Source organism: Gopherus flavomarginatus, chromosome 13, assembly GCF_025201925.1.
Source record: "Gopherus flavomarginatus isolate rGopFla2 chromosome 13, rGopFla2.mat.asm, whole genome shotgun sequence".
In the NCBI taxonomy this organism is placed as follows: Eukaryota; Metazoa; Chordata; order Testudines; family Testudinidae; genus Gopherus; species Gopherus flavomarginatus.
Window position 1 is genome coordinate 28,985,706 of NC_066629.1, and position 24,512 is coordinate 29,010,217.

At 44.3% G+C, this 24,512-nt stretch overlaps 1 protein-coding gene across 3 annotated transcripts; it reads left to right on the forward strand.

Moving 5' to 3' along the window:
• The first annotated feature begins 13,453 nt into the window (after positions 1-13,453).
• Positions 13,454-22,992, forward strand: CXCR5 (C-X-C motif chemokine receptor 5). Of its 3 annotated transcripts, none has more exons than XM_050922129.1 (3): positions 13,496-13,579; positions 18,655-18,830; positions 19,952-22,992. In XM_050922129.1, exons 2-3 carry the CDS (start codon positions 18,828-18,830, stop codon positions 21,029-21,031), a joined length of 1,083 nt encoding a protein of 360 aa, XP_050778086.1. In that variant the 5' UTR covers positions 13,496-13,579; positions 18,655-18,827; the 3' UTR covers positions 21,032-22,992. The 3 variants fall into 3 exon arrangements, with proteins under 3 accessions (XP_050778084.1, XP_050778086.1, XP_050778085.1); XM_050922128.1 differs by having other exon boundaries at positions 13,555-13,579; positions 18,636-18,830; XM_050922127.1 differs by lacking the exon at positions 18,655-18,830 and having other exon boundaries at positions 13,454-13,579.
• Positions 22,993-24,512: the final 1,520 nt, after the last annotated feature.

Consider the following 24,512-nt stretch of genomic DNA (forward strand, 5'->3'; position numbering starts at 1 on the left):
GCCAGAGTTCTTACTGACTATCAATATTTTTTAACTTTCTGGGTTTACTCTTAGATCCCTTCGATTATGCCAATATTTGCCCCCTTAGTCTGTCTGGACTACATAAATTCTTGGATGCAGCTGTTCTTTAATGGTATCCCTTTAGCCCCAAGTATTAGAGGTGTGAGTCCTCAGGCGCACTCTAACACCTGGGCTAAGAGATGAGAGATCACGGGCCCTTTTGTCAAAATAATATTTCTGCTTCCACTTCTGATTTTCTTTCATCTTCTGCATGATTTCATTGTCATGAGATTTCAGCACATTATCATTGATTGGATCTGATCTTCAGCTCAGCTATCAGTGGGAAGAAAGAATAGCCATTCTCTAAAGCAGGGATCGGCAATCTTTCAGAAGTGGTGTGCCAAGTCTTCGTTTATTCACTCTAATTTAAGGTTTTGAGTGCCAGTAATACTTTTTAATGTTTTTAGAAGGTCTCTTTCTATAAGTCTATAATATATAACTAAACTATTGTTGTATGTAAAGTAAATAAGGTTTTTTAAATGTTTTAAAAGGCTTCATTTAAAATTAAATTAAAATGCAGAGCCCTGGTGGCCAGGACCCGGGCAGTGTGAGTGCCACTCAAAATCAGAAGGTGGCACACGTGCCATAGGTTGCCTACCCCTGCTCTAGAGGTGTACTTCAGTAAATCAATAAAACGTTATGCAAATCACCCCCATTGTCAAAAGTCTTTTTTTTTTTTAAGGTTTATTACTGTCCATATAGGTCTTTCCACAAATGCATTCAATTGGAGGTAATTTGGACTTTGTTTTGTGATGAAAATTCCAATTTATACCAAATTGGCTAAAATCTGTGCTGGAGAATTGTGACCCATTATTGCTAAAGATTTCATGTGGATTTCCATGTCTGGAAAATACTCCTTCATGCTGGCGATTACTGACTTACTAATAATACTGTGCAGTGTCAAATTTCTGAATACAGGGAATAATAATCTGTGACTATTATATAATCCTATGATTGCCGAGTAAATAAAGTCAGTGCCTACCTTCTCATAAGGCCTTTTTGGAAGTGGGTACGGTCTCAGTGGCTCTGTCCACTGGCATGGCATGTATTTCAGGCATGAAAAGTGGTTTCCTACCATATTAGCAATGTTGTGATTGATCCACAGCCAGTGCATCACCTCTCGTGCTCGTTGTTTCCACTTCTAAATCCCTAAACGACTTTTGTGAATATGCGGTAACATTTCTTTCTAGAGGCTCACTGGTATTACAGCCTTGCTGCCCTTGAAAATCACCCTATCTATCACAGTAAATTAATGTCTGCAGTTCTAATAGTCTCTTATACTTGGACAGCAACTGCTTATTTCTTCAGGCCACCTTTAATTATCACTTCTTTCAGGATCCCCAGTAATTCCTCTCTCTCTTGTTTCCCCTCTTTATTTGTTGTAATTTTTTGTTAGCTATGTGAATTGACTTTACAATCAGATCTACAAAGGGTTGCATCTCTTCCTCTGAGGCCTTCTGTAGTTTTGTAACAGGAGTCACCACTCTGGAAAGTGTATCCACAATAAACATTAATTTACCAAGTGTGTAGGTCACAACGAAATCATACTTTTGCAGATTTGTCATCATTCTTTGAATCCTTTGCGGTACAGGCACTTAGCAGTTTGCCAAATAATGGTATTGGTTGCATGGTCCATTTCAACATCAGGCAAACAATATTCCTAAAAGATTATTCTCAATCCAGGGGAAGGGATATCTCAGTGGCTTGAGGATTGGCCTGCTAAACCTAGGGTTGTGAGTTCAATCCTTGAGGGGGCCACTTAGGGATCTAGAGCAAAAATCAGTACTTGGTCCTGCTAGTGAAGGCAGGGGACTAGACTCAATGACCTTTCAAGGTCCCTTCCAGTTCTAGGAGATAGGATATCTCCATTAAGTTATTTATTTTATCTGGTTTCTGTATCAGTCAGTGGTTTGGATGTATATTCTACTGGTTGCCCGCAATCGTGTTTCTGTAAAATCACTGTGCCTAACTCAGATTGTGAAGTATCTGCTGAAAATTTTAATATGCCTGTTTGGTGCGTACTACTTCAACACTGGCTTTTGTATAAGTTCTAGTATCAAACTTTCTCATGATTCCTCCTGTTCTGCACACCAGTACCATTAATTTTTTACTTTCTAGGCGTTTTCTGAATGCCACTGCTTTTGTAAACAGATTAGGTATGAATTTTCTAAGTTAATTAACCACTCTCAGGAACCTGGGGACGTCTTTCGGTGAGATGTGGCAATTTCAGTGGCTGAAACCTTCCTCTTATCAGGTTTGACATCTTCGTTGGAAATAATATCTCCAGTGCAAGTCAGTTCTGTAACCTCTAAAATACATTTTTCTCTATTTAGTTTCAAGTTTGCAGCTCTAGTTGCATCCAAGACTTTCTGAAGTCTACAGTCATGTTCCTCTTTAGTTGAGCCCCAGATGACAATGTCATCCATTGTGTTGTCAACACCATTAACATTTTCATAGAATATCAGGGTTGGAAGGGACCTCAGGAGATCATCTAGTCCACCTCCCTGCTCAAAGGAGGACCAATCCCCAGACAGATTTTTACCCAGTTCCCTAAATGGCTCCCTCAAGGATTGAACTCGCAATCCTGGGTTTAGCAGGCCAATGCTCAAACCACTGAGCTATGCATAGATCATGTGTGTGATTTTGTGGTACGCTTTTGGTGATGAAGCTGTGCTGAAAGGTGGATGTAAGAATCGATATCTTCCAAATGGGTATTAAATGTGCATAGTTTTGAGCCTTCTTCAGTTAATTTTTGCTGCTAAAATGCTGAGGAGGCATCCAATTTATGAACTATTGTGCATTCACAAATTGAGCCATAAACTCTTCTCTGGTTGGCAGTTTTAAATGTTTTCTTTGTATAGCCTTGTTGAGGGCTCTTGGATCTAAGCATATGCATAGCTGGCTGTTATTTTTCTCCACAATGACTAGGGAAAGCTCACCTATTCCTTTGGCTTCTAAATTTTGTGCATTGCTTGTGTTGCTTCCATCTTGCAAGCCCGGCCTTGAGTTTACCATGGTGTGCAAATGGCACCTTTCTACATGGATGGATAACTGAAGGGACTTGCTTGTTTATCTGGATTGTATGATCACCCTGCAAGCAACTCAGCTCTTGAAACAGATCATGATATTCCCAAAGGAGAGCCTCATAGTCAGGTTTAGTGTGACTTTGTAGCAAGAACACCTGTTTTACCAGATTTTCACAAGCTGCCAAGCCTAAAATTCATGTCACCTCCTTTGGTACTACAATGAACAGTAGCCTGTACATGATGCTTTTATATTAGATGCTAGCAATGCACATCCCCTTCACTGGTATATTTGTTGCAGAATAATCAGTTACTTTTATTTTTGTCTTACTTTTAAGTTTTGGTCTTATTTTCAGTTTCTTATTAACCTGTGCTTCTATGTGCAGTTGGAGTGGAATAATTATTTCATCCACTTTGATTGGTAATATCTAGTCCCTCTCATCTGTTTTGCTTGTTCTCAGCACGTCTACATAAAACTCCTCAACCAGCTTGTCTTCAACTGTGTGCATTTGACTTTTCTGCCTTTGGAATCCACAGCATTTTGCAAAATTATTGGGGTTTTTTTGCAGTTTCCCAAAGTCACAACACTCTTTCGGGCCATGCTGCAATCCACACCTTCCACATAGCTGTCTGTACCCACTCTACCTGCAGTAGTGGTTTTCATAGTGGTTCTACTTTTTGATTTGACCTTTTCTGGCTATACTCCTTTTTTATACTTAGTACATGGATAATCTGTTCTGGTGAAGTCAACTCTTTGACTTGTGCTTTCACAGTTTCTTCTGCCTTGCATATCTGGAAAAACTTTTTCTAAATTTAAATCTCCTTCATGGAATAGTCTATTTCTTAGAATAATTTGTGGCATTAAAGACAGAGAATCTATCAGCTCACCAAAGTTACAGGTTTTACTGAGACTTCTTAATTCTGTGACATATTGCTCTATCATGTCATCAGTTTATTGCATGAATGTAAAAAGATTGTTTCTCTCAAAGGTCTCATTCCTGTTTGTCATGAAATGTGCCTCAAATTTAGTCCGTATTTTAATTAACTTCCTACTTAAAGTGTGTGTGTGTGTGTGTGTGTGTGTGTGTGTGTGTGTGTGTGTGTGTAATGCCTTCTCCCCAGCAACATACAAAAAAATTGATGATTTCACTTTATCATTTTGCTACTTTGCCCCTGTGGCTGCTAAATATAATTAAAATCTCTGTTGGAATTTCTTCCAATTCTCTGAAACATTGCCTGACAGTCGAAGACTGGATGAAGGTGGCAGCACATTCATTTTTGGCTTTCTTCCTTCTAAAGCTAGCCAAGCTATTGTGCTCATAGAATACATACAAAAGCTTTTGTTCGTCTCTGTTTGTTGCTCCACATAATCCTCTTGCCTCTGCTTTCAGTTTTAAACACAGGAGTTAACTTCAACATTACTGCAGTCTCCTTCTCACTCTGCGCTTCCGACACCATGTAATGATATTGGGGGTTATTAAATAACAAACCCGTGAATGAGAAATAAATAAAACTTTTATTTTAATAATAGAGAATAACTGTGGTGAGCTGCTGTATACAGCTACACTGTGTTCTCAATCCCCGTTTCCAGGGTATATCTCAAAATTCTTATATTCATAATACTGTCTCTTTTGAGTGAGCCTCTCTATATTATAATCTTGAACAAACATATCACTATAGACTCTATATTAGGAAGTTTCCCAAATGTATCAAATACTGCAGTGCTCTGTCCCCGTGAAGAAAAGGCAAGCTATTTAATTTGTGTTGTCATTATTTTGTTAGGTTTGATGCAAAATAACAAATATATAGACTCATAGAAATGTAAGGCTGGAAGGGACCTTGAGAGGTCATTAAATTCAGCTCCCTGTGCTGAGACAGGACCAAGTAAACCTAGACTATCTCTGGCAGTGTGTATTTAACCTGTTCTTAAAAACCTCCAATGATGGGGATTCCACAACCTCCCTTGGAAGCCTGTTCCAGCGCTTAATTACAGAGTTAGAAAGTTTTTCCTAATATCTAACCTAAGTCTTCCTTGATACAGATTAAGCCATTTGCTATTTGTCCTACCTCCAGTGGACATGGAGAACAATTGATCCCTGTCCTCTTTTTAACAGACCTTAACATATTTGAAGATGATCGGGTTCCCCTTCAGTCTTCTTTTCTCAAGAGTAAGCGTGTTTAGTTGTTTTAACATTTCCTTATAGGTCAGGTTTTCTAAACCTTTTACAATTTTTTGTCGCTCTCCTCTGGACTCTCTCCAATTTGTCCACATCTTTCCTAAAGTGTGGCATCTAGAATTGGGCACAGTACTCCAGCCGAGGCTTCATCAGTGTTGAATAGAGCGGGACAATTACCTTCTATGTCTTACATACACTAAATATCCCCCAGAATATTAGCCTTTTTTGCAACTACATCACATTGTTGACTCACAAGGAATTTGTGATCTACTATAACCCCCAGATCCTTTTCAGCAGTGCTACCATCTAGCCAGTTATTCCCCATTTTGTAGTTGTGTATTTGATTTTTCCTTCCTAAGTACTCTGCACTACTTCTTGTCCTGTCCCCCCCTCCCCCATCCACAAGTCAATAACCCTATCAAAGAAGGATATTAGGTTGGTTTGGCATGATTTGATTTTGACAAATCCTTGATGTCTATTCCTTATAACCCTGATATCCCCTAGGTACTTACAAATTGATTGTTTAATAATTGGTTCCATGTCTTTCCAGGTATCAAAGGTTAGGCTGACTCATCTATAATTCCCTGGGTCCTCTTTGTTCCCCTTTTTAAAGATAGCTACTAACGTTTGCCCTTTTCTAGTCCTCTGGAACTCACCCATCCTCCATGAATTCTCAAAGGTAATTGCTCACAGTTCTGAGATTGCTTCAGCTAGTTCCTTATGTATCCTAAGATGAATTTCATCAGGCCCTGCCAACTTTAATACATCTAACTTATTTAAAGACTCTTTAACCCATTCTTTCTCTATTTTGGCTTGTGTTCCTTCCTCCTTGTTAATATGTGTTGTGTTGAGTGACAGTCACTATTAACCTTTTTAGTGAGGCTGAAGCAAAATAGGAATTAAACACTCAGTCTTCCGGATGTCATCTGTTATTAGCTCCCCTTCCACACTAAGCAGAGGACTTACACTTTCCTTCATCTTTCTCATGCTTCTAATGTATTAAGAACCCCTCTTGCTAGGTGTCATGCATTTTATGCCTTAGACTTTCTGATTTTTCCCTAAATACAAACCCCATCCAGCTCTCATCCACTTACCTACACACCTCACCCACTCTAGCCATCTCCTACATGCCTGCAAAACTCTAACTGTGCCATCACACTGGCAAACCTCCTCCACACATTTGTGAGGCCTCTCATAATCCTTCCCTAGATTGGAGTTGATCTGAGCAATGGAGAGTGATGGACAGGTGTGTCAGAATAGCCCTGCATGCAGTAGTTTCTAATGCAGTCAGTAAGAACCATTGGATGCTTGACTTTTTTTTTTTTTTTTAAATCTGTCCATTTTAGGACTTTCACTTTCTGCCATGGCCCAGCAGCACAAGCTAAATGTCATTGGGGCTAGTGTCTAGGCAGGTGGTTTAGGAGTGTACAGGCTGTGCTGGCCTATGAATGCAAGCAGTTCATTTTAAGGTCTACTTATAAATTTTTAATTTCTTTCAGGGTGGTACTTTTAAAAGTTATTCAGACTGAAAGTCGTCTCTGGTTTGCATCTGTCTCTATTCCACTTTCAGTTCTTATTTTGATGCAAAGATTCATAAAGTCTCCTTTCACGGGAATACCCCAAATGTTGTCATCATCCTGCCACCTCTTCACCATTAACACTCCACTAGAACTACCCAGATTGTCACGTGGCTTCAATGACAGAGTGAAATTCCCTAGGGGATGAAGGCTTTTCCTAATATCAAAATGACCAGGAATCTCACTTCACTCCAGCTGCTGCAGGGTTGGGTTTCTCAACTCTTCATCACAGGGGAAGAGCATCTTGGCTTGCCTGATGATTTCTCTTTGAGCCAGAATTTCTATTATCCCTTTTATCATGGATGATAAAACAAAGATTATATTTGCTAGATGGTCCTGCAGTTAAGTAGGGGACTGGGAGTCAGGATTTTATTTCCAATTCTACCATTGACTCACTTTGTAACCCTGAGGAATGAGTCACTTAATTTCTCTGTGCTTCTCTGTACTTATCTGTAATACTGAGATGATGTTACTGCCTTAATCACTTGAGGCTTCATTAATTATTCAAAATAATCTGAAAGGCACAATATGGACCTACTTCTGTGAGATACTGAGCACTTCCTAAGACGTGCAACAGTGCCATTAAAACCATGACACTGTCATGAGACAAACTCTGGAGTAGTGAGCTCTCCATAAAAGGACTGTCGGGCTAAAACCTTGGCACGGACCCTTTGAATTCTCTTGCAAATAATTAAAGATCCATGGCTCTTTAATTACACTCTTTACCCCCAGTGTCCTGACCAGGCTAAGCCTGGGCAAGTGCATGCTGGCTGCTATCAGCTTTTAATTGGATAAGGTATGGTTATTCACCTAAAGCCAGTAAGTTGGTAGGTGTTGGACATCTGGGGTGTTCTGAAAGAACCTGGTCACAAAGAGACTATCTGTAATAGCTGAGGCAGGAAGAAGAGTAGAGGATAGATCAGCTCTGCCTCTCTTCTTCTCTTCATCCCTTGGAAGGCATGCCCCAAGTCTAGGGCAGGAGATGGCTGAAGTGCCCCGGGACAATTAATCACTAAGGAGAGTGGCTGTTTTATGTAGTTCCTGGGGAAGGAGGCCAGCAACACCCCCATGAAAGGTAGCCATACAGAGGGTTGGAGGTGAGAGGCTGTAGCAGTCCAGTGGCCTGGCAAGATGGGGCTGGGAAGAGATAGCCCAATAGGAATCTGCCATGGAGATATGCAGCTTCATGGGAAAAGTAGGGGCCAGGGAGCAGAGTGAGCCCAGAAGAAGCTGCTCCGGGGTCCCAGAATATTAAGGTGACGCTGGCTTGCAAAGGGTGTTGAAGCTGCCAGGGAGCACGGACGGCGGCAGCTCAAACTGACAAGCAGCCCACAGATTCAGCATGAACTAGGAATGGAAGGGGCAGTCCATTAGATGATGCAGAAAGGCAGAGGATGCAGCTAGACTGACAGGAAGTCTCCCCAGGGAAGGGGTAGGTGTAAGGAGAGGAGTGGGGTTCAGAGTGAGACCAGTAGGGGAGCAGCTACCTACTGCAGCTAAGTAACACATGACAAATGGAGAACTGAGCCAGAGGTCTGGGTCTAGTGTGTACAGGAGAGCAGGACAAGGTAAGTCTGAGGAGGGGGCTTGCATTGTGATGCCCAAAGCTGAAGACTGTTGAGCAGAGAACATGTACCTGCCTATAGGGAGATGATGCAAACATGAGACCAATACCACCACCAGGGCCAGGCCCTGTCTTGCAAGCCCTAAGAACTGATTTGTCCTCCCAGGAAGGAATAGAGTTGAAGGTGCCTGATGAATTGTGGCAGGAAGGTTAGCCTTTCCCATACTATTGCCCAGCCCTGCAAGGCAGAGTTAACTTTTCGCTAGCATAGGTTTTGCCCCTAGGGTACCTGCTTCCTTTCACTGTACCTGCTTCCTTTCCCAACCAGCCATATCAGATAGTCTTTTCCTGTTAGCTGTATGTGTGTGTGCACACATGCATGCTGGGGACTAATGATGTTACATCCCTTACAGCACAGCTTTTGAAGTACCTACAGCCCTTTCTTTTGAACTTTAGGCACAGTATCTGAAAAGGCTTGGTGTGCCATGGTATCCATGGAACCCCCAATAGATTGTCCGTGCTGCAGTTTTTGAGGTCTACTCTTTTGTGCCCAACTCTGCTTGATGCATTTCCTCCTGAGAGATGCAATGTTTTGGCAGTGGCTACAGGGAAGGCCCCTCTCATTTGTAATTCTGGAAAGTGCCTGGGTGCGTGCACAGATGTTTAGTCACTAAATAATAGGGAGTTTGGGGAGGGGGGGTCCTGGATTATCTTAACTGTCTGAATGCATCAGTTTCTTCAGGTTCCCAGCAAACTCAGCTTGAGAGTCTGGGAAAGGAAGGATAGGACACTATCAGGGGTGTCATCAGACATCACCGGTGTGGTGCTCTGCTTTGTTCAGTGATGATAACAGCCAGCTGCATGTGTGTGTTCCCTCTGTGTGCTGCCCAGGCTCTGCAGATAGCTGGCACAACAGATCTCATGAGAAAAGCCCAGTGACTACAGACTCCTATAAGGGGTGAAGGCACCCAGCCAGGTTTATTGCCAAACGAAACACAGTCTCCTGCTCCCTGAATGAGATGTCTACATAGTACATATGTGCTCCCTGACACTGGACCGGCTCAGTCAGTGGCGGGAGTTACCACTGCCCTCTAGGCCAGACAAAGACAACCACTCAGAGGTGCATTCTTATACACCAGTACAAACATTTTACGTATCACTCCTGATGTATTGAGGTACAATCCCTCTACGTAGTAAGGTGCCGCCTCTCTCCTTGTACATGTTGGTTTGAACAAGACAACTCTAGCCATCATATTACCCTTCTGCCCGTCTTTAAGATGGATCAGCCTGTTTCTTGTTATGTGTGGAATATGCAAGTATCGGAGTGTTCTTGGTACCATCCTGGCACCTGTTTATATCTCTATTGTCCAGTACCTTTTAGGTATGTGTCTTTGTGCAACATCAGCCCTTTCCTTGCCAGCTTCTGTGAGCAGGGGCTGCCTCTGGGTCACAGCTTAACTTTGCTTTATGTTAGCAAAATCTTGACCAGTACTTTAGTTCAGGCCTTAGGCCTAATACCGGGTCTGTGATACAAGGGTTTATGTTTCAGGGCCTCATTTTACTACAAGTGGCAGGCTGTCATTATGCAGCTCCGTGCAATAGGAGAGAGTTGCTGGACCTGTTTGGAGGTAATTCTACCTCCATGCTTTGCTGCAGAAAGTTTAAAGGTCAGAAGCCAGTTCCTAAATGGAGGCATCTTGTTGCTCCCTCGTGTGTCTCTGTATTTGTAAGCAGGGCCGTCCTTAGGATTTATGGTGCCCTAGGTGGGATTATTAAGCTGGTGCCCCTGTGCCTGTCTTGCTCTTAGCAACACAAACATAAGCTTATACTATTGGAAAACTTGCCACATGCATGTTATTAAAACCAGTTTAACTTAACTAAGCACACTGTAATGCTGATGGACTAGCACTAAAGAGGTAGAACTATAGAAAAAATTCTGATTTGACAGAATGATGCAAATATAATTTTTTTAATTTGTCAACATTTTATTGGAAATTTATATGAAGAGGTATTGAAACAAGGATTTGTTTTTAATTAAAAGCAATCTTTCTGGCTTGTTTGGCTGCAAAATCAGTAATAACGTCATTGTATGACAAAGACAAAGTGATGTCTTGTTTGATGGCAAGAATAGCAAGACCAATCAAGTGTTCCTGACACCTTGTAGAGCGGAGATAGTTTTTAATGAGCTTTAGTTTTGAGAAACTCCGTTCTCCTGTTGCTGCTGTACAGGAATTGTCAGTAGAATACGAGTGGCAATGTACACATTAGGATATATGTCAACAAGTTTGCTGGTATGAGTAAACTGTACAATGTCCATCATCGATTTTGCATGTGGCACTATTGATGACAGTGTACTCAATTCTTCATACAGTTCAAGTCCATTTAAATCAAAACGATCGCCGTGCTTCAGGAGGCTCTCTAGGTCAGGGGTCCCCAACGCAGTGCCTGAGGGTGCCATGGCGCCCGCTGGGGCCTCTCAGTGCACCCGGGTACAGGCCGGCAGACGAGCATCTGCCGAAATGCCACCGAAATTCGGCGGCATTTCGGCAGCAATTCCTCTGGATGGCGCCGCTTGCTGCCAACAAGCAGCGTCATCCAGAGGCGTCGCCGCTGAAATGCCACTGAATTTTGGCGGCATTTCGGCGGATGCTCGTCCACCCCCACAGTCCTTTATCTGGCGCCTGCCAGACGAAAAAGGCTGGGGATCACTGCTCTAGGTTCTTGCACTTTGTCATTAGTTGCTCTTGTTTTCCTATTTCGTTGAATTGAGTCCTGCTCAGCCCACCTACCAGCTGAGTGAATGGAATCCCAGGCCAACAGCGGGTAGAGTGGCTCAGCCAGGGTATCAGCCGCTGGCCTGCTCAGCCCGCTGCCAGCCTGGGGTTCCTTGGGGGTCCCCAGGACAGCAGTGGCTGCTGAGTGGGGCCGGTGGCTGGGACCCCGAGTGGCAATGGGGCAGCAACCGGAACCCCAGAGCAGTGGCGGGCTGAGCCGCTCAGCCCACCGCTGCATGCTACCAAAGATCAGCTCGTGTGCCACCTTTGACACGTGTGCCGTAGGTTGCTGACCCCTGCTCTACACATTAGTACAGAAATGAGCATACTCCAGTTGTTGGAGGGCTCTATTTAGCAGTAACAGGGCTATAGGAAAGTCAGTCAACATTTTTTGTTTCTCTGATGAAAACTGGCCCACTCCCTTCCCCATACCAAACACAAATAAGTTGTCACAAATAATTGTCAACAACTTAATTTTCTGTTTTTGGCTAAGATATTGATTTACAAAAATATTGAAATTGAATTCAGGATTGTGAGCAAGCATTTTTGGCGAACAAATTTGTTAAATGACAATCTAAATGGCAACACAGTACTGCTTTCGTGCTTGGCTCACCCCCCCAGCCTGCTGGTCCAACAGCTGCGGTAGAGGAGGAGATAGGTGGAAAACTGCAGGACCCCAAAATCCACCTCTTTGGGTGCAGAGTGGCAACAGCAGCAGCAAACTCTCAGGTCTGATCACATGCCAATGGGCACCACCGCCAGCCCAACAGACCATGGTGAAGTTAGCACAGCATCTGATCTCGGAAACGGGGCACCCATGGAGCCACAGCAGCTCATCCTGCCGTAACTCCTGGGCCATGAAGGCGAGTCCACACAGGCCATAAAATGTGTATGTGTCTGTCAGACAGGGTGGGTAAGGCAATATATTTTATTGGAGCAACTTCTCTGGTTGGCTGTCTCTCTCCACATTGGCAGGCAGGAAGTGGCAGGGTGGGTGTGGAAGAACAGTATAGTATATTCCATAGGACCAGCCATGTGCCCAGAACGGAATGCAGCATCTTAGGGGCAGAGGTGCTTGTCTTCAAGCTGATTGTCTTACAGGCAAGGGGATGTGGACTCACTGCAGCCAGTGCAGTGGTTTGCGGCTCCTGTGTTGAGGGGCATAAAGGCCAGTGAAAGCACAGAGTGTGCCCCCCACTTCCTCTGCATGATTTCCATTCAGACATCCTCTCCAGCATGGCAGCCTCAGTGCCAATGCACTCTGCCTTGCAGAGATCAGGCATTACGCTTGTCAGAGCTTCACACCTCCACAATATGGTCTCTGTCTGGGGTGACCATATTTCCCTACGCTGACTGCAGGACACCTGATAAAATTGCTCATATTCAAGCAAGTTCAATGGAAATCAATCAGAACTATGCAGTTCAAACATTCAAATTAACATCAAGTTGACTGAGCCCCTGTTAAAAAGAAATACTGAGTAGTTTGATTCTTTTTATTTACCTTCTTATCTTCAAGACTTAAGGGTTCACACAGGGAGAGGTGACACATATACACACACTCTCGCATACCTCTCTCACACAGGGCGGGTGAGCAACCGACCCGACCCTCTCTGACAGGCACTCTCCACCCTCCATGCCTGGCTAGGCCTCCAGGGTGGACCCACCTCTCCTGATACCTGGTGACATATCTTCCCAAGGCAACATGTGGGGGGCACGCAGGGTAACGTGCCCCCTCTCCTCAGATTTCTTCCAGGGTTCACACCAGAATGTGGCCAGCAGCAGCCTTTTGGCGCTGTGCAGGAGAGGGGGACGAAGAGAAAAGCTGAGGTTTTAAAGCAGCTGGTGCTATTAGAGTCAGAAGGCCATGACAATCCAGTCCATACCCAATCCAAGGCATTTTGGGGGTTGGAAACAAACTTTTCCCATGAGTAGAACATATCTTAAAATCGGAGATATTTTTTCTACATTGCCCAAATCCAGTGCAGTGTCTTCTATAAAAGCCTCTAGACTCTGTACTGGATTAAGCATTTGGGAAGGGACTCACCACATTGTGCAGTGAACTACTTTGGGGGCTTTGTTGCCGATTATAGGAGCTTTAAACTGATTTTTTAAAGTAAGGTTTTGAATAATCTAAAGTAAAGATGATAGAGCGAGATTCTAATCTGATGCTCAAATAGGTCATTCTGAGCTTTGAGCTCATTTGCCTTGCAAAGTTGAAAAGCTCAATACTTTGTTGATGAGAACTAGATGCCCCGCCCCATTCAGTTAAATTATTAACCCCTCATCAAAAAGGGAAGTTGGTTGATATTCTCTGTCAGAGCCGCTACCCAAACCACTGGAGGAGAAAAACAGTGCCTCTCAAATAATGGGGCCCTACAGCATCTCTATGAAGAGCTATGACATGGTAAGTCATACACAGGTCTTTGTTTTTGCAATGTCCATGAGTTTAGGGTGAGGATTCTGGGGGGGGTGATGGGTGTTATATCTGGGCTGAGGAGCTTGGCTTTTAACCTCTCCCACCCACAAACACATACTTTCCCTCTTTCGTTTAGATAAGTTTGGTCTTAAGCTAAAATTTCAAACCAACATAGTTAGACCCCAAAGCACCTATTTAGGGAGTTTTTGCCAGCTGCAGAGGTCCAGATGAGAATGCCAGCCCTTCTCATACGCTGTGATTACTTGTGCCATATCTTTAAAGTGTTTTCATCAGTGGTTGGCTTTACAATTCTCATGCTGTCAGTGCTGGGATTGCAGCCTGTGTTCTTGTGGCCAAAAGGCTCATTCTGAGACGGTGGGAATCAGATGCATCTCCTTCCTAAGTTAACTTGCTTAGAGAGAAGCCCACCTCCTGTAGTCATTTAAACCAACAGAGACTGGGTTTAAAACGCATATTAAGACTTGACAGCATTTTACACCACTGTGCACTGGTGTACATGAGTGCACAAGGTGCAGTGCCATGGGAAATCAAACCACTAACTTAAACAAACAGGAGTAACTGGGTAAGCTACAATAACATTGGGAAACACATGAAAGACCTACGTCCTACAATAACATAATTATACACTCACATCCCTGCCTTCATTTTATCCTTTTCTATGAGTGGGCTGCCTTGCGGAGCCTGCCTGAGAGCAGTTCTGTCGGCTACAAGCTGTAGTGTATTTATGGTAAAGGGTTTTTACCAGGAGAGAAGCTATCCTACAAATATCCTAGATTTGAAGTATGACATCCTCTAATTAGCCTTGTAAATTGAAGCCAATAATATCTTGTAAAAGAGGATTGTTCCATGCTAAGGAAAGCTCACGGCAGATATGCCACAAAGCCTGGCTTTTAGCTAGAGGGGCTCAGAAGTTTTTCAACTTTTTTTTAAATTAAAGATGACTTTTCAAAGGAAATGGTTTTGTTTCTGTTCAAATCAAAACATATTCATTCCATTTTGGTTTAATTTTTCCTCTTACCTTTTTCTTCTTTGTTTCCTTTCGGGGAGCGGGGTGCAGAAAGGTGAGAAAAGGGAAAAAGCAGCCCTCACCGCCCCCCCCCAAAAAAAAAACCAAATGCCAGAACAATTTTTGATTTGTTTTGTTGAAAAATCCTGTGACAACTTTAAAACAAAATTATTTTTGTCAGAATTTTTTTGCAAACGATACTTCCCCTCCTTTTAAATGGAAGGCTCAAGCAGGAGAATCATGGTGGTGGAGTTCAGCTGGGAGTAAAGCAGAGCTCACTCCTTAATGAAAAATGTGAAAAGTAGGAGCAGCATATCCACTGCAGCAGCACTGTCTGGGTGCAGGGGCAAAGCACGGTGAGTGGCAGATGGGGGTGGCGGTGGTCAAAGTACAGAGTCCAGTGGGTAAGCTCTGCAGAACAACTCCTAATGGAATCTTAGACCAATTCTGATTTTTTTTTTTTTTTCCTTTTCGCCCTCCTCTCAGTTATATGCCTTATATATAAATTATCCTATTGGCAGAAAAACAGATAAGATCAGTGGTGTGTCCTTACTGCTTAACCTGCCCAGGTCCAGATAGGGGATGTAGTCTATGACAGACACACAATTATTAATGCAGGGAAATTAAAGTGCTGTAGGATTTGTTCCTTGGTTGTGAATAACTTTCCAGAACTTCAGCTCCATTACTTTATCTCATCTGTAAATGATATTCAACTGTGAGGGGAACACCAGATCTGTGTGGAACACGGATGACTTTGGGACTGAAGAGATGGGCAGTTGTGAGGTAGAGTAGAATCAGTTTAATATCCTTCTAGCCCTGGAGGGAGGCTGAACTTGATGAACTAAGCATGCAGTGCGCTCCCAAACAGTGGTCATTGCCCTGCCCAGAGCTTCATGGGGATTTTGACTGCTTAAGTGGGATTTAAATTATGCCTTCACGTCTGGGGGGTGTCTTTTCCATCTCTGTTTTCTAGGAGCCTCTTAAGCAGAAAGCCTGAGGGATTGCATTAAATAAATGTAATCTCTCTATCTTCCTGCAAGGGAAGATACACACACAATTATTGCCATGTTTGGCTTGCCTGTTCTTTTTATTTTACATGTAATTCCCCATCATTACACACAAATACCCATAGTGGTGACAAATGGAAGCTGTTACATAATCCTCCTGTTCTATTCCTTCCTCCTTACTTATTTTTAGGCCCCTTCTTCCTGCTACTAGAGCAGGGGTCAGCAACCTTTCAGGAGTGGTGTGCCAAATCTTCATTTATTCACTCTAATTTAAGGTTTCACATGCCAGTAATACATTTTAACGTTTTTAGACGGTCTCTTTCTATAAGTCTGTAATAAAACTAAACTATTATTGTATGTAAAGTAATTAAGGCTTTTTAAAATCTTTAAGAAGCTTCATTTAAAATTAAATTAAAATGCAGAGTCCCCCGGACTGGTGGCCAGGACCCAGGCAGCGTGAGTGCCACTGACAATCAGCTCGCGTGCTGCCTTCGACACCTGTGCCATAGGTTGCCTACCCCTGTACTAGAGGCTTTCACAAGCACACAGATGGTTTTCCCAGGAAATCCATCCTTAAAGCAAAATGTTGAGGCCCTAGCCCAGTGGCAGGAGTTGGAAGGAGCCTGTTGCCCCTGTGAGTCATGGGGACTAATCTCTGCACCTGCCATACTGAATGCTGTAAGGCCCCTCACATCTGTGTTCCAGTAGCCGTAGTATGTCACACTCTATGCAACTCTTGTCGCTGCGCTCCAACCCCTTTCTGCTTCAGCATCAGCTTGGATTCATGATACCTAAATACTTTGTCTCTTTGACTCATCTCTGTCCGCTCCCACCCACACTTGCTGCTGTCTTCCAGCCTGAGACATACATGAGAGGATGGCGCAGTCACAGCACTGTGCACATTTCCCAAGCCAGAGGCGAGTGGCTTACAGTAAAAAACAAACAATATCCTACCTGTCACCTTATCAGAGATGAGATGGTGGTAGATAATGGTGCTTGAGTGCTGCATCGTCTGTTGTAAATGCAAGATGATGCTGACAGCCACTCTCTGCAGTTAAAACCGTTTAGCACTGTGCAGTGACTGCCCATGTTTTGAAAGCTTGCTATCCTTTTCTTTTGACACCATGCTGCGCTCTTGTGATTAACCCTGCAGTTCCAAATTGTTCTGCAGCTTCTCCTCCTCCCTCTGATGTTTGGACCCCCCCCAACCAACCCTTCCCTGGCTCTTGAGCAGCCTGTTTAGTTTTGTTTTGCTTAGGGAAAATGTAAGCTTTTTAGAGAAGGAACCTTGTATGCATTTGATGAGATGCTGTGCACGTTCATAGTGTCACATTAAAAGTACAGCAGCTAGTGGGCTGCAGATGGCATAGATACTAAGGGCCCTTTGAAACAAGACCCCCCTTAAGGATGTATTTGTCAGGTATGAGGTTATATAACCACCCCAGCATTGGGTTAGACCTTGGGCATTGGTCCTTGCCATAGTCAGTGCTATTAGCACAAGTTCCATGGGCATCATTAATTCCTGGTATGTATGAGCTAGACAGTTGCTAGGAAATATTTTTAGGAACAGAAAAATATGAAATTAAGGGTAGTTTAAAGACTCCCTTTGCCATCTCTCCTCTTTTGCAGAGTTTTAGTTAGTGGAGGTGAGTGTTGGTCCCTCCAGGCTGGTGCCCTGCTGTTACTTTAGATGAAGGCAGAAAAACCTGACCAATTGTGTGGCCTGGATTGAGAGTGTTTGTGGTTTCATGCCTGCCCCCTTGGCCTATTGGCTAACTCCCAGAAGCATCTCCCAGAAGGAGGCGCTGGGGAGACAAGAGTAAAGCAGCACCAGCACCGTGCTATTTTCCAAAACTGCACTTTAAGGATTTGCCTGAGTGCACAGCAGCTACAGCTCTCTGCCATAGTGCAACGTCCCATGGGTTGCTCTCTACGAGTGACAAGCTAATAACATGCCATTGCCCTAAGTGAGGCCTTCGCTTGCTGCAGCCAGAGATAACTCATGTGTGTTTCAGGGGGTTGTCCCCAACCAGGGAGCTTTCTGCCTCTGCCATGTGGCCTAGGGTCTCATGACTAGGGAGATTCACATTCACTGTATTTCACAGGACAGTTGAGCTGTTTCTAAAAAAAAAAATGCAACCAAAAAAAGAAAAAAATAGCTCTGAAAACAGCTCAAGCAGGAACTATGGCTAAGAGGGGAAGGTGCAGCAGGTGCAGGCAGCTACAGCTGGCAGTGAAAGGTATGAAAACAGCAAGCAGAAACTTCCGCTGTGGTCAGTGCAAGAGTCTCAGAGAAGGTGTTTGGGAGGGGGAGAGCGTTCAGCCTGACTGCAGGGGAACCCTTACCATCTTCTAGTTAGTATTTGTTGAGCTATCTGTCACATTTTTGCCATGAGCCTTGCTTGGCCCTTTGTTCCTCTTCTCCTCATGGATTTCTACCCTCCCCTTTCCCCAAGCACTCTTGTTTTGGCTAGCGTTAGGCTCTGTCCATTGCCTGCCTAGAGCAGTAGAGGACAGTCAGAGCATGTGCTCCATGTGAGACTGGGCTTTGCCCAGCTTTCTAGTGCTCAGGACCTGGATTTGATTTCTGCTTTGAATAAAAAACTTGATGTGTGATACAGCTCCCTGTGTGCCGAAAGGACTATAAAAGTGAGGAGGGCAACCACGCACCAGCAGGATCTTCTCTAAGTCCCTGCCTTCCCTCACTCCTTACCGGCAAGCCCAAGACCTTTGGGTAGTGGGTCCATCCTGCTTCCCAAACCTGGTTAAGCCCCAGCCCCTAGAATCCAGTGCTGTGGTTTCAGCCACCAACAGGTGAGGGACCAGCTGCAGACATGCAAAACAACACAAACCAGGACCTGACCAGCATGATGCATGTGCCACAAGGCAGAGCAGAACCCAGCTGCCGCCAGCCAGGCACAGTGTGCTCCCTCCCAGCCACGTTTTTAAAAGTAGGAGGCAGTGGCCCTCCCATCTCCAGTGCCTACATACAGCTCACTCCATTGGTCAGCTTCTGTGTTTGTTCCCAGTGCAAATCTCGCTTTGTGTGGCAGCATCACAGCCTGCAGATTGGGCGTGGACCTGATATCACAAATTCCCAGCTGTAGTTCAGCCCAAGGAGCTCAGACAGCCGGGGTGTCACACTGCGGGACAGCACTGTGTCAAGAGGAGTGTCAATACATCTTCCATCTCAAGACACAGCATGGTTTGTAATCACCCTACAGACAAATCAGAGAAAGTCCTTAGGGCCAGTGTGTGATGGTAGTTTTGGGAACAGAATATGGAATTAACATGATAGAAAAGTACAGAAACGTTTATTAGAGGGACACAACCAAGCCAGGTGAAATGGGCCACACTATGGTGACTAATGCACATAGGAGGGGAAATGTGCTATTCGTAGCCCTTACAGGGTTCTGAATTAATTGCATCAACTCAGGAAAGGGCATGAGGGTGGCCAGCTCGATGGAGGACTCTGCTCAGTGTGCAGCAGTGCTCAGAAAGCAAACAACTGGTGAGTGTCAACAAGAAATAGGGTGGAGAATGATATGGAGAATATTCTAATGCCGCTATGTAAACGAACAAGACATCCTCCTCCAGGCAGTCTGTGTAGTTCTGGTCCCCCATGCCAAAAAAGATACAGTGGAATTAGAAGAGGTCAAAGAAAGGTGACAAGAATGATCAAGGGCTGGGGGAAAAAAATCTATGAAAAGAGACTAGAATTGTTTACCGTAGCAATAGCTGAATAAGAGGGGACCTGATAAAAGTCTATACAATAATGAATGGGATAGAGACAGCCGACTGGATGCTTGTGTTCACCCTGTCTCATAACACAAGAGTAAGGGGACATTCAGTGAGACTGAGAGTGGCAAATTCAAAATTAACAAAAGGAAATACTTGTTCATGCAGTGTGTAATTAGACTGAGGAACTCATTGCAACAGGAAATAGTTGAAGCCATGGACTTGATATTCTTGTTATCCATATAAATATACAATCTCTTTTGAATCTTAAGAAATATTTTAGTTAACGATAAAACATGTAATGGAAGAGAGATAGACATTGGCTTAAATGCTGGAGCAGGAGGTTCTAACGATCAAAAATCAGGATGAGACCCTCACTGGTGGCAGATTATCCCACATCTGCTGCTGGAGGTTTCCTGCACCTTCCTCTGAAGTATCTGGTGCTGGCTATTGTCCAGAGGCAAGGCCTTGGACTTGATCAACTAGGGTCTAATCTCATCTGGCAGTTCCTATGTAATGGTTGGGCTTTCTCCTGGGAAATGGCTTACAGAAACTGCAGCCTGTAATTATTCTCCTCCTGTTCTGCAGAATTTGCTGGGGGAATTCACTGACTACAATGACAATGACAACACCACAAGATCCTACGATGACTACTTTTGTCCAGAAATAGTCTCATCACTGGCTAGTGATCCCACACATCCTTTCAAGAAGATCTTTATGCCCTTAGTCTACCTTCTGATATTCCTTCTGGGGACCTTGGGCAATGCCCTAGTATTGATCATCCTGGAGCGTTACAAGCGCGCCCGCACTACCACCGAGAACTTCCTCTTTCACCTAGCCCTGGCCAATCTGGTGCTATTGCTCACCTTGCCTTTTGGCGTGACCGAGAGCTTAACTGGCTGGATCTTTGGCACTTTCCTCTGCAAAGTCCTCAGCGCTGTCCACAAGATCAACTTCTACTGCAGCAGCATGCTGCTGGGCTGCATCAGTGTGGATCGCTACCTCGCCATAGTGTATGCTATCCACACCTACAGAAAGCGCAGAGTCAGGTCGATCCACCTCACTTGCCTGGCCATTTGGTTCGTCTCCCTGGTGCTGACCTTGCCCGATCTAGTGCTCATGGAGGTCTGGTCAGACAAGAGCAACCACAGTGTCTGCAATTTCCAGCAAGTTGGGATTCATGGCAGCAACATGTGGCTGGCAACCCGCTTCCTGTATCACATTGTGGGTTTCTTCTTGCCCCTGCTGGTCATGTGCTACTGCTACACAGCCATTGTGAGGACCCTGTGCCAGTCTCAGCGGCTGCAGAGGCAGAAGGCCGTGAGAGTGGCCATCCTGGTCACAGGGGTGTTCCTACTCTGTTGGAGCCCTTACCACATGGTCATCTTTTTGGACACACTAGACAAGCTGGAAACCTTACCGAACGATTGTGCCTTGGCAGACCAACTGGGCACCAGCATCATGGTGACAGAGGTGATTGGCTTCACACATTGCTGTCTCAACCCCATCCTCTATGCCTTTGTTGGAGTCAAGTTCCGCAACGACTTCTTCCGGATCCTCCGGGACCTGGGCTGCATAAGCCAAGAGACCCTGCAGGAGATCCTTGATGTGACGAGGAAGAGCAGTGGGATTGAGTCGGACACCATCACTTCTGTCAGCACCTTCTAGTGGGGAAAGAACTGGGCACAGGGCTGAGATAGACCTTGGCCAGCATGTAATGCCCTTGGTGCAAGACTCAGCTCTGCCTCAGTATCATCCCTACCACTTCCCTCCTCTCCACAAGAAACTGAGGTCTAAAGGCCACCATTAAAACAGCAAGTACTTGTCAACTGTTACCACACAGTTACTTCCTGTGCTAAATATATGGAGAAATGGTTTGTGTAGCCCTTGGTAAATACTGACTTTACACAGTAACCACTGCAAAGGGGCTGGCTGGGACCCTAGTTAGTTAGTTCTGATACTGCATTCTCCCCACTGGAGGAGCTCCATGTCCAGAGCCAACCACAGAATCAGGCCCTTAGAAAATGACAAACAGGAAATTCCAGATGACGGAGAGATTTTTATCAGAGAAATAGAAGAGCATGATTTAGTCTGTGCAGCTCATTGAGGTGCTCAGAAGAAAGTGATACAGCCCAATTATTGCTTTTAATTAGAAACAGTTCTATGATTAATGAAAGTCATGTAAAATATGAAGAAGTTTACAGTATGTTGTGGTTACTTGGGCACATAGCTGCATGTTACACACCATTCTGGTCAATACAAAGGACTGGACGCTGCTCTTCTGACTGCATCACAGAATCTGGAAGTAGAAGAGGCCTGTAAGGCAGCCAACCCATCTCCTCCAGCCAGTGTGGGATTGTCTCCTGTTGTGCCTTTCCTGGGGCTTTGGGACGGTTGGGTGCTTCAATCCCAAGTGGGGGCATTTCTGCAACTCACACTGGAAGACTCTTCCATAGGCTCAAAGACTTTTACTGTCAGGAATTCCTTTCCTGCCCATCAGCTGCATACTTTCTCACTCATTTCCAATCTATTTTATTTCTATTAATAATTCCAGTCACTGACTTACTGGAACTAACTGATTTCCTTTGAGGGTGAATATTCTCTGAGCAGCCCCTGTCCAGCTTTGTAACTGAATGCTGGCACAGACCCTCTCCTACTTTGATTACCGGGTGGGAGCAGGAGGGAAATAAGGCTGAACGTGTTATTGATTTGCTTTGGGGGTCGATTGCTGTATCTGTTGGCTTTAAGAGCAAGAATTCCTGTTATGCCAGAGTAAAACAGAACATGGAAGGAGAAGAGGAGTTTGGGGTGGGGTGGAGTGGGGTGGTCTTTTTTCCCAGGGGGAGACAAGGAAAGTTTTTGCTATGCTTTGTACTGTGCTTTCAGGCATTTTAGCTCTATCTGCATTGATGGTGTCTTTAAAAATTTCATGTATTAGATTTTAGGGTAAAAAGGTCTGAACTTTGACTTCATACCAGAATTGTGGGTACCCAATAGCTCTCAGGATCAGGCCTACTCTACACAGACATGCACCAAACTCACGACAGCAGCTTTACCCCACAGCTGGGGTTATTTCAGTGTAAGGCTGTGTAGAGCAGCCATAAGGGACTCTGTTTAACTATGTTGTTTTCCATTAGCTCTTGTCACACCGACAGGGGCAACGTGGGGGCAGTGCTGCTGCTCTCTTTATAAATAGGTGAAGTGTTACTTTGGCTTGAAATGTATTCATTATAGTTCTGCCTGAAGAGCCACTAGCCACCCCTCATCTGAGGCACAACCTCACCACAGATACATTGGTAAAAATCTGCTCCAAAACTAACCTGACTTTCTAGGCAAAACTAAAACTATTTCTGCTGATCAGTATTAATGTTAGTGTTGTCCAACTGCCCATGTGGCAGGGTGGATGTTTGAGCTTTGTGCTAGGGTCACTAGTAGCATTCACCCAATAACAAAGAGACCAACTACAATTCACTCACCCCTTTCCAGAAAAATGATCTGTCAGAAGTAGGGGAATGATCCATATTTAAAGGATCACCACTGGGCTAAATTCAGCCCAAAATGGAGGATTGGTGAAGCCTTTTACCAACTCTAACTCCAACAGGAAAAGTCCAAAGTTTAGAGATTTTTTTTTTTTTTTTTTTTTTTTTTTTTTAATTCCAAGGGATGTAACATTAACAACAACAACAAAAAAATCAAACATTCCCTGCGGTGTTCACAGCACAGCCACCGAGGACCCCAGTGAAGCTGATGAGGTGATTCTTATGGTCCAAGCAGGGAGAAATGCCAAAAAGTTTGTTTAAACTGTGCTACTGTGGCAAAGTCCAGCTACAGTTTGTACATTATTTCAGTGTTCATAACTCAAAGGGGATATTTTGAGAGGCTTTTTTTTTAAATGAACTATGATTAATTAAATAAAGTACTTTTTCCACCTCGCATGTCTCATGCTTGTGCAGAAAGTCAGCTGCAGTTGTGAATATTCTGAAACACAGACATATCAGAGAGACCAAAGAATAGCTGCTGGCTGGTCAGATGCCTTTCTGGTAAGTTCTGTATGGAGATAAAAGGAGCCTTTCAGGTGCTGCTTATGAGGCTCACTGGAGTTTGTCCTTTTCACTAGTACTGCAGAAGCCTCTCATTGTAGGGCACATGTAAGATTCAAATTTAGCTCAGTTTTTAACCAAGGAGGGCCTAGAGCACCCATCACCATTGTACTGAGACATCAGCTAACCCTACTGGGTTACTATAAGCTACTTTATTCAAGTTTCAGATTTGTCAACCCATAGCAAAGTTACACTCAAAGCTCAGCTGCTTTAATTAAGAAAAAAATCAACTGGATCTCGTTTCATTGAAGAGATCTTATTAAAGTGCTCACAGTGCATTAGGCCCGGGGAGAGTTGGTGCTCCCAGGTTTCCATAATTGCTGCAAGAACTGCTTGGTGGCAAAAACACTTATGCGTCTGCCTACTCTGCTGCTCATCCAAGTTTGGCCCTGGCCCCAAGAAGAGGCAGCTCAATAGTGAGAGACTGCATAGTCCAGCAGTCTGAGCAAGGGATTCCAAAGCTGTGACACTAATACCTGATGTGGCCTTGGTCAAGTCACAGCCTTAGTCTGACCATCTCCAACATAGGGGTAATACCCTACACTGCAGTCCTGCCTGCTATGTGACTCTGCAGCCCAGTCTTGCCGATCCATGGTTACCTGGCAACAAATGAAGCAAAGAGGGAAGAGTGAGTCAAAGAAAGAGGCGCTTCACCAGAGCTCTGGTAAATAGTTTCAAACCTGCAGAGGTAGCAGGGCTAAAGCCCCAAGCCCTGGTGACCCCCCACCCCTAAGTTAAAGCCTGGAACACCTAATGGGGTGGGGTGCTCCAGGAAATAATCGTTGAGAATTTAAGCCCTGGGCTTCACCAAAACACACAGGACGCTGGACATCGAATGCAGCAAAGTCTGTAACAGATGTTAGTCTGTTACATGCCCAAATCACTGAGCAGCTCCAAACAGGTCAGTGCAACAGGGCAGAGGAGCAGTGATCATGGAAGAAATAGCTTCTCTAGACTGAGAACTGGACCTGCCCCCTACCTGAATAACTGTGGCAGGATCTACCCATGGGACTTTTCCTAGCTAGAATCCAAGACTCAGCCTGGTGGCA

Coding starts and splice junctions, on each gene's coding strand:
- CXCR5 (XM_050922127.1), top strand. CDS start 13,541: ATGGGGCCCTACAGCATCTCTATGAAGAGCTATGACATG. Junction 13,580..19,951: donor CTATGAAGAGCTATGACATG/GTAAGTCATACA, acceptor CCTGTTCTGCAG/AATTTGCTGGGGGAATTCAC.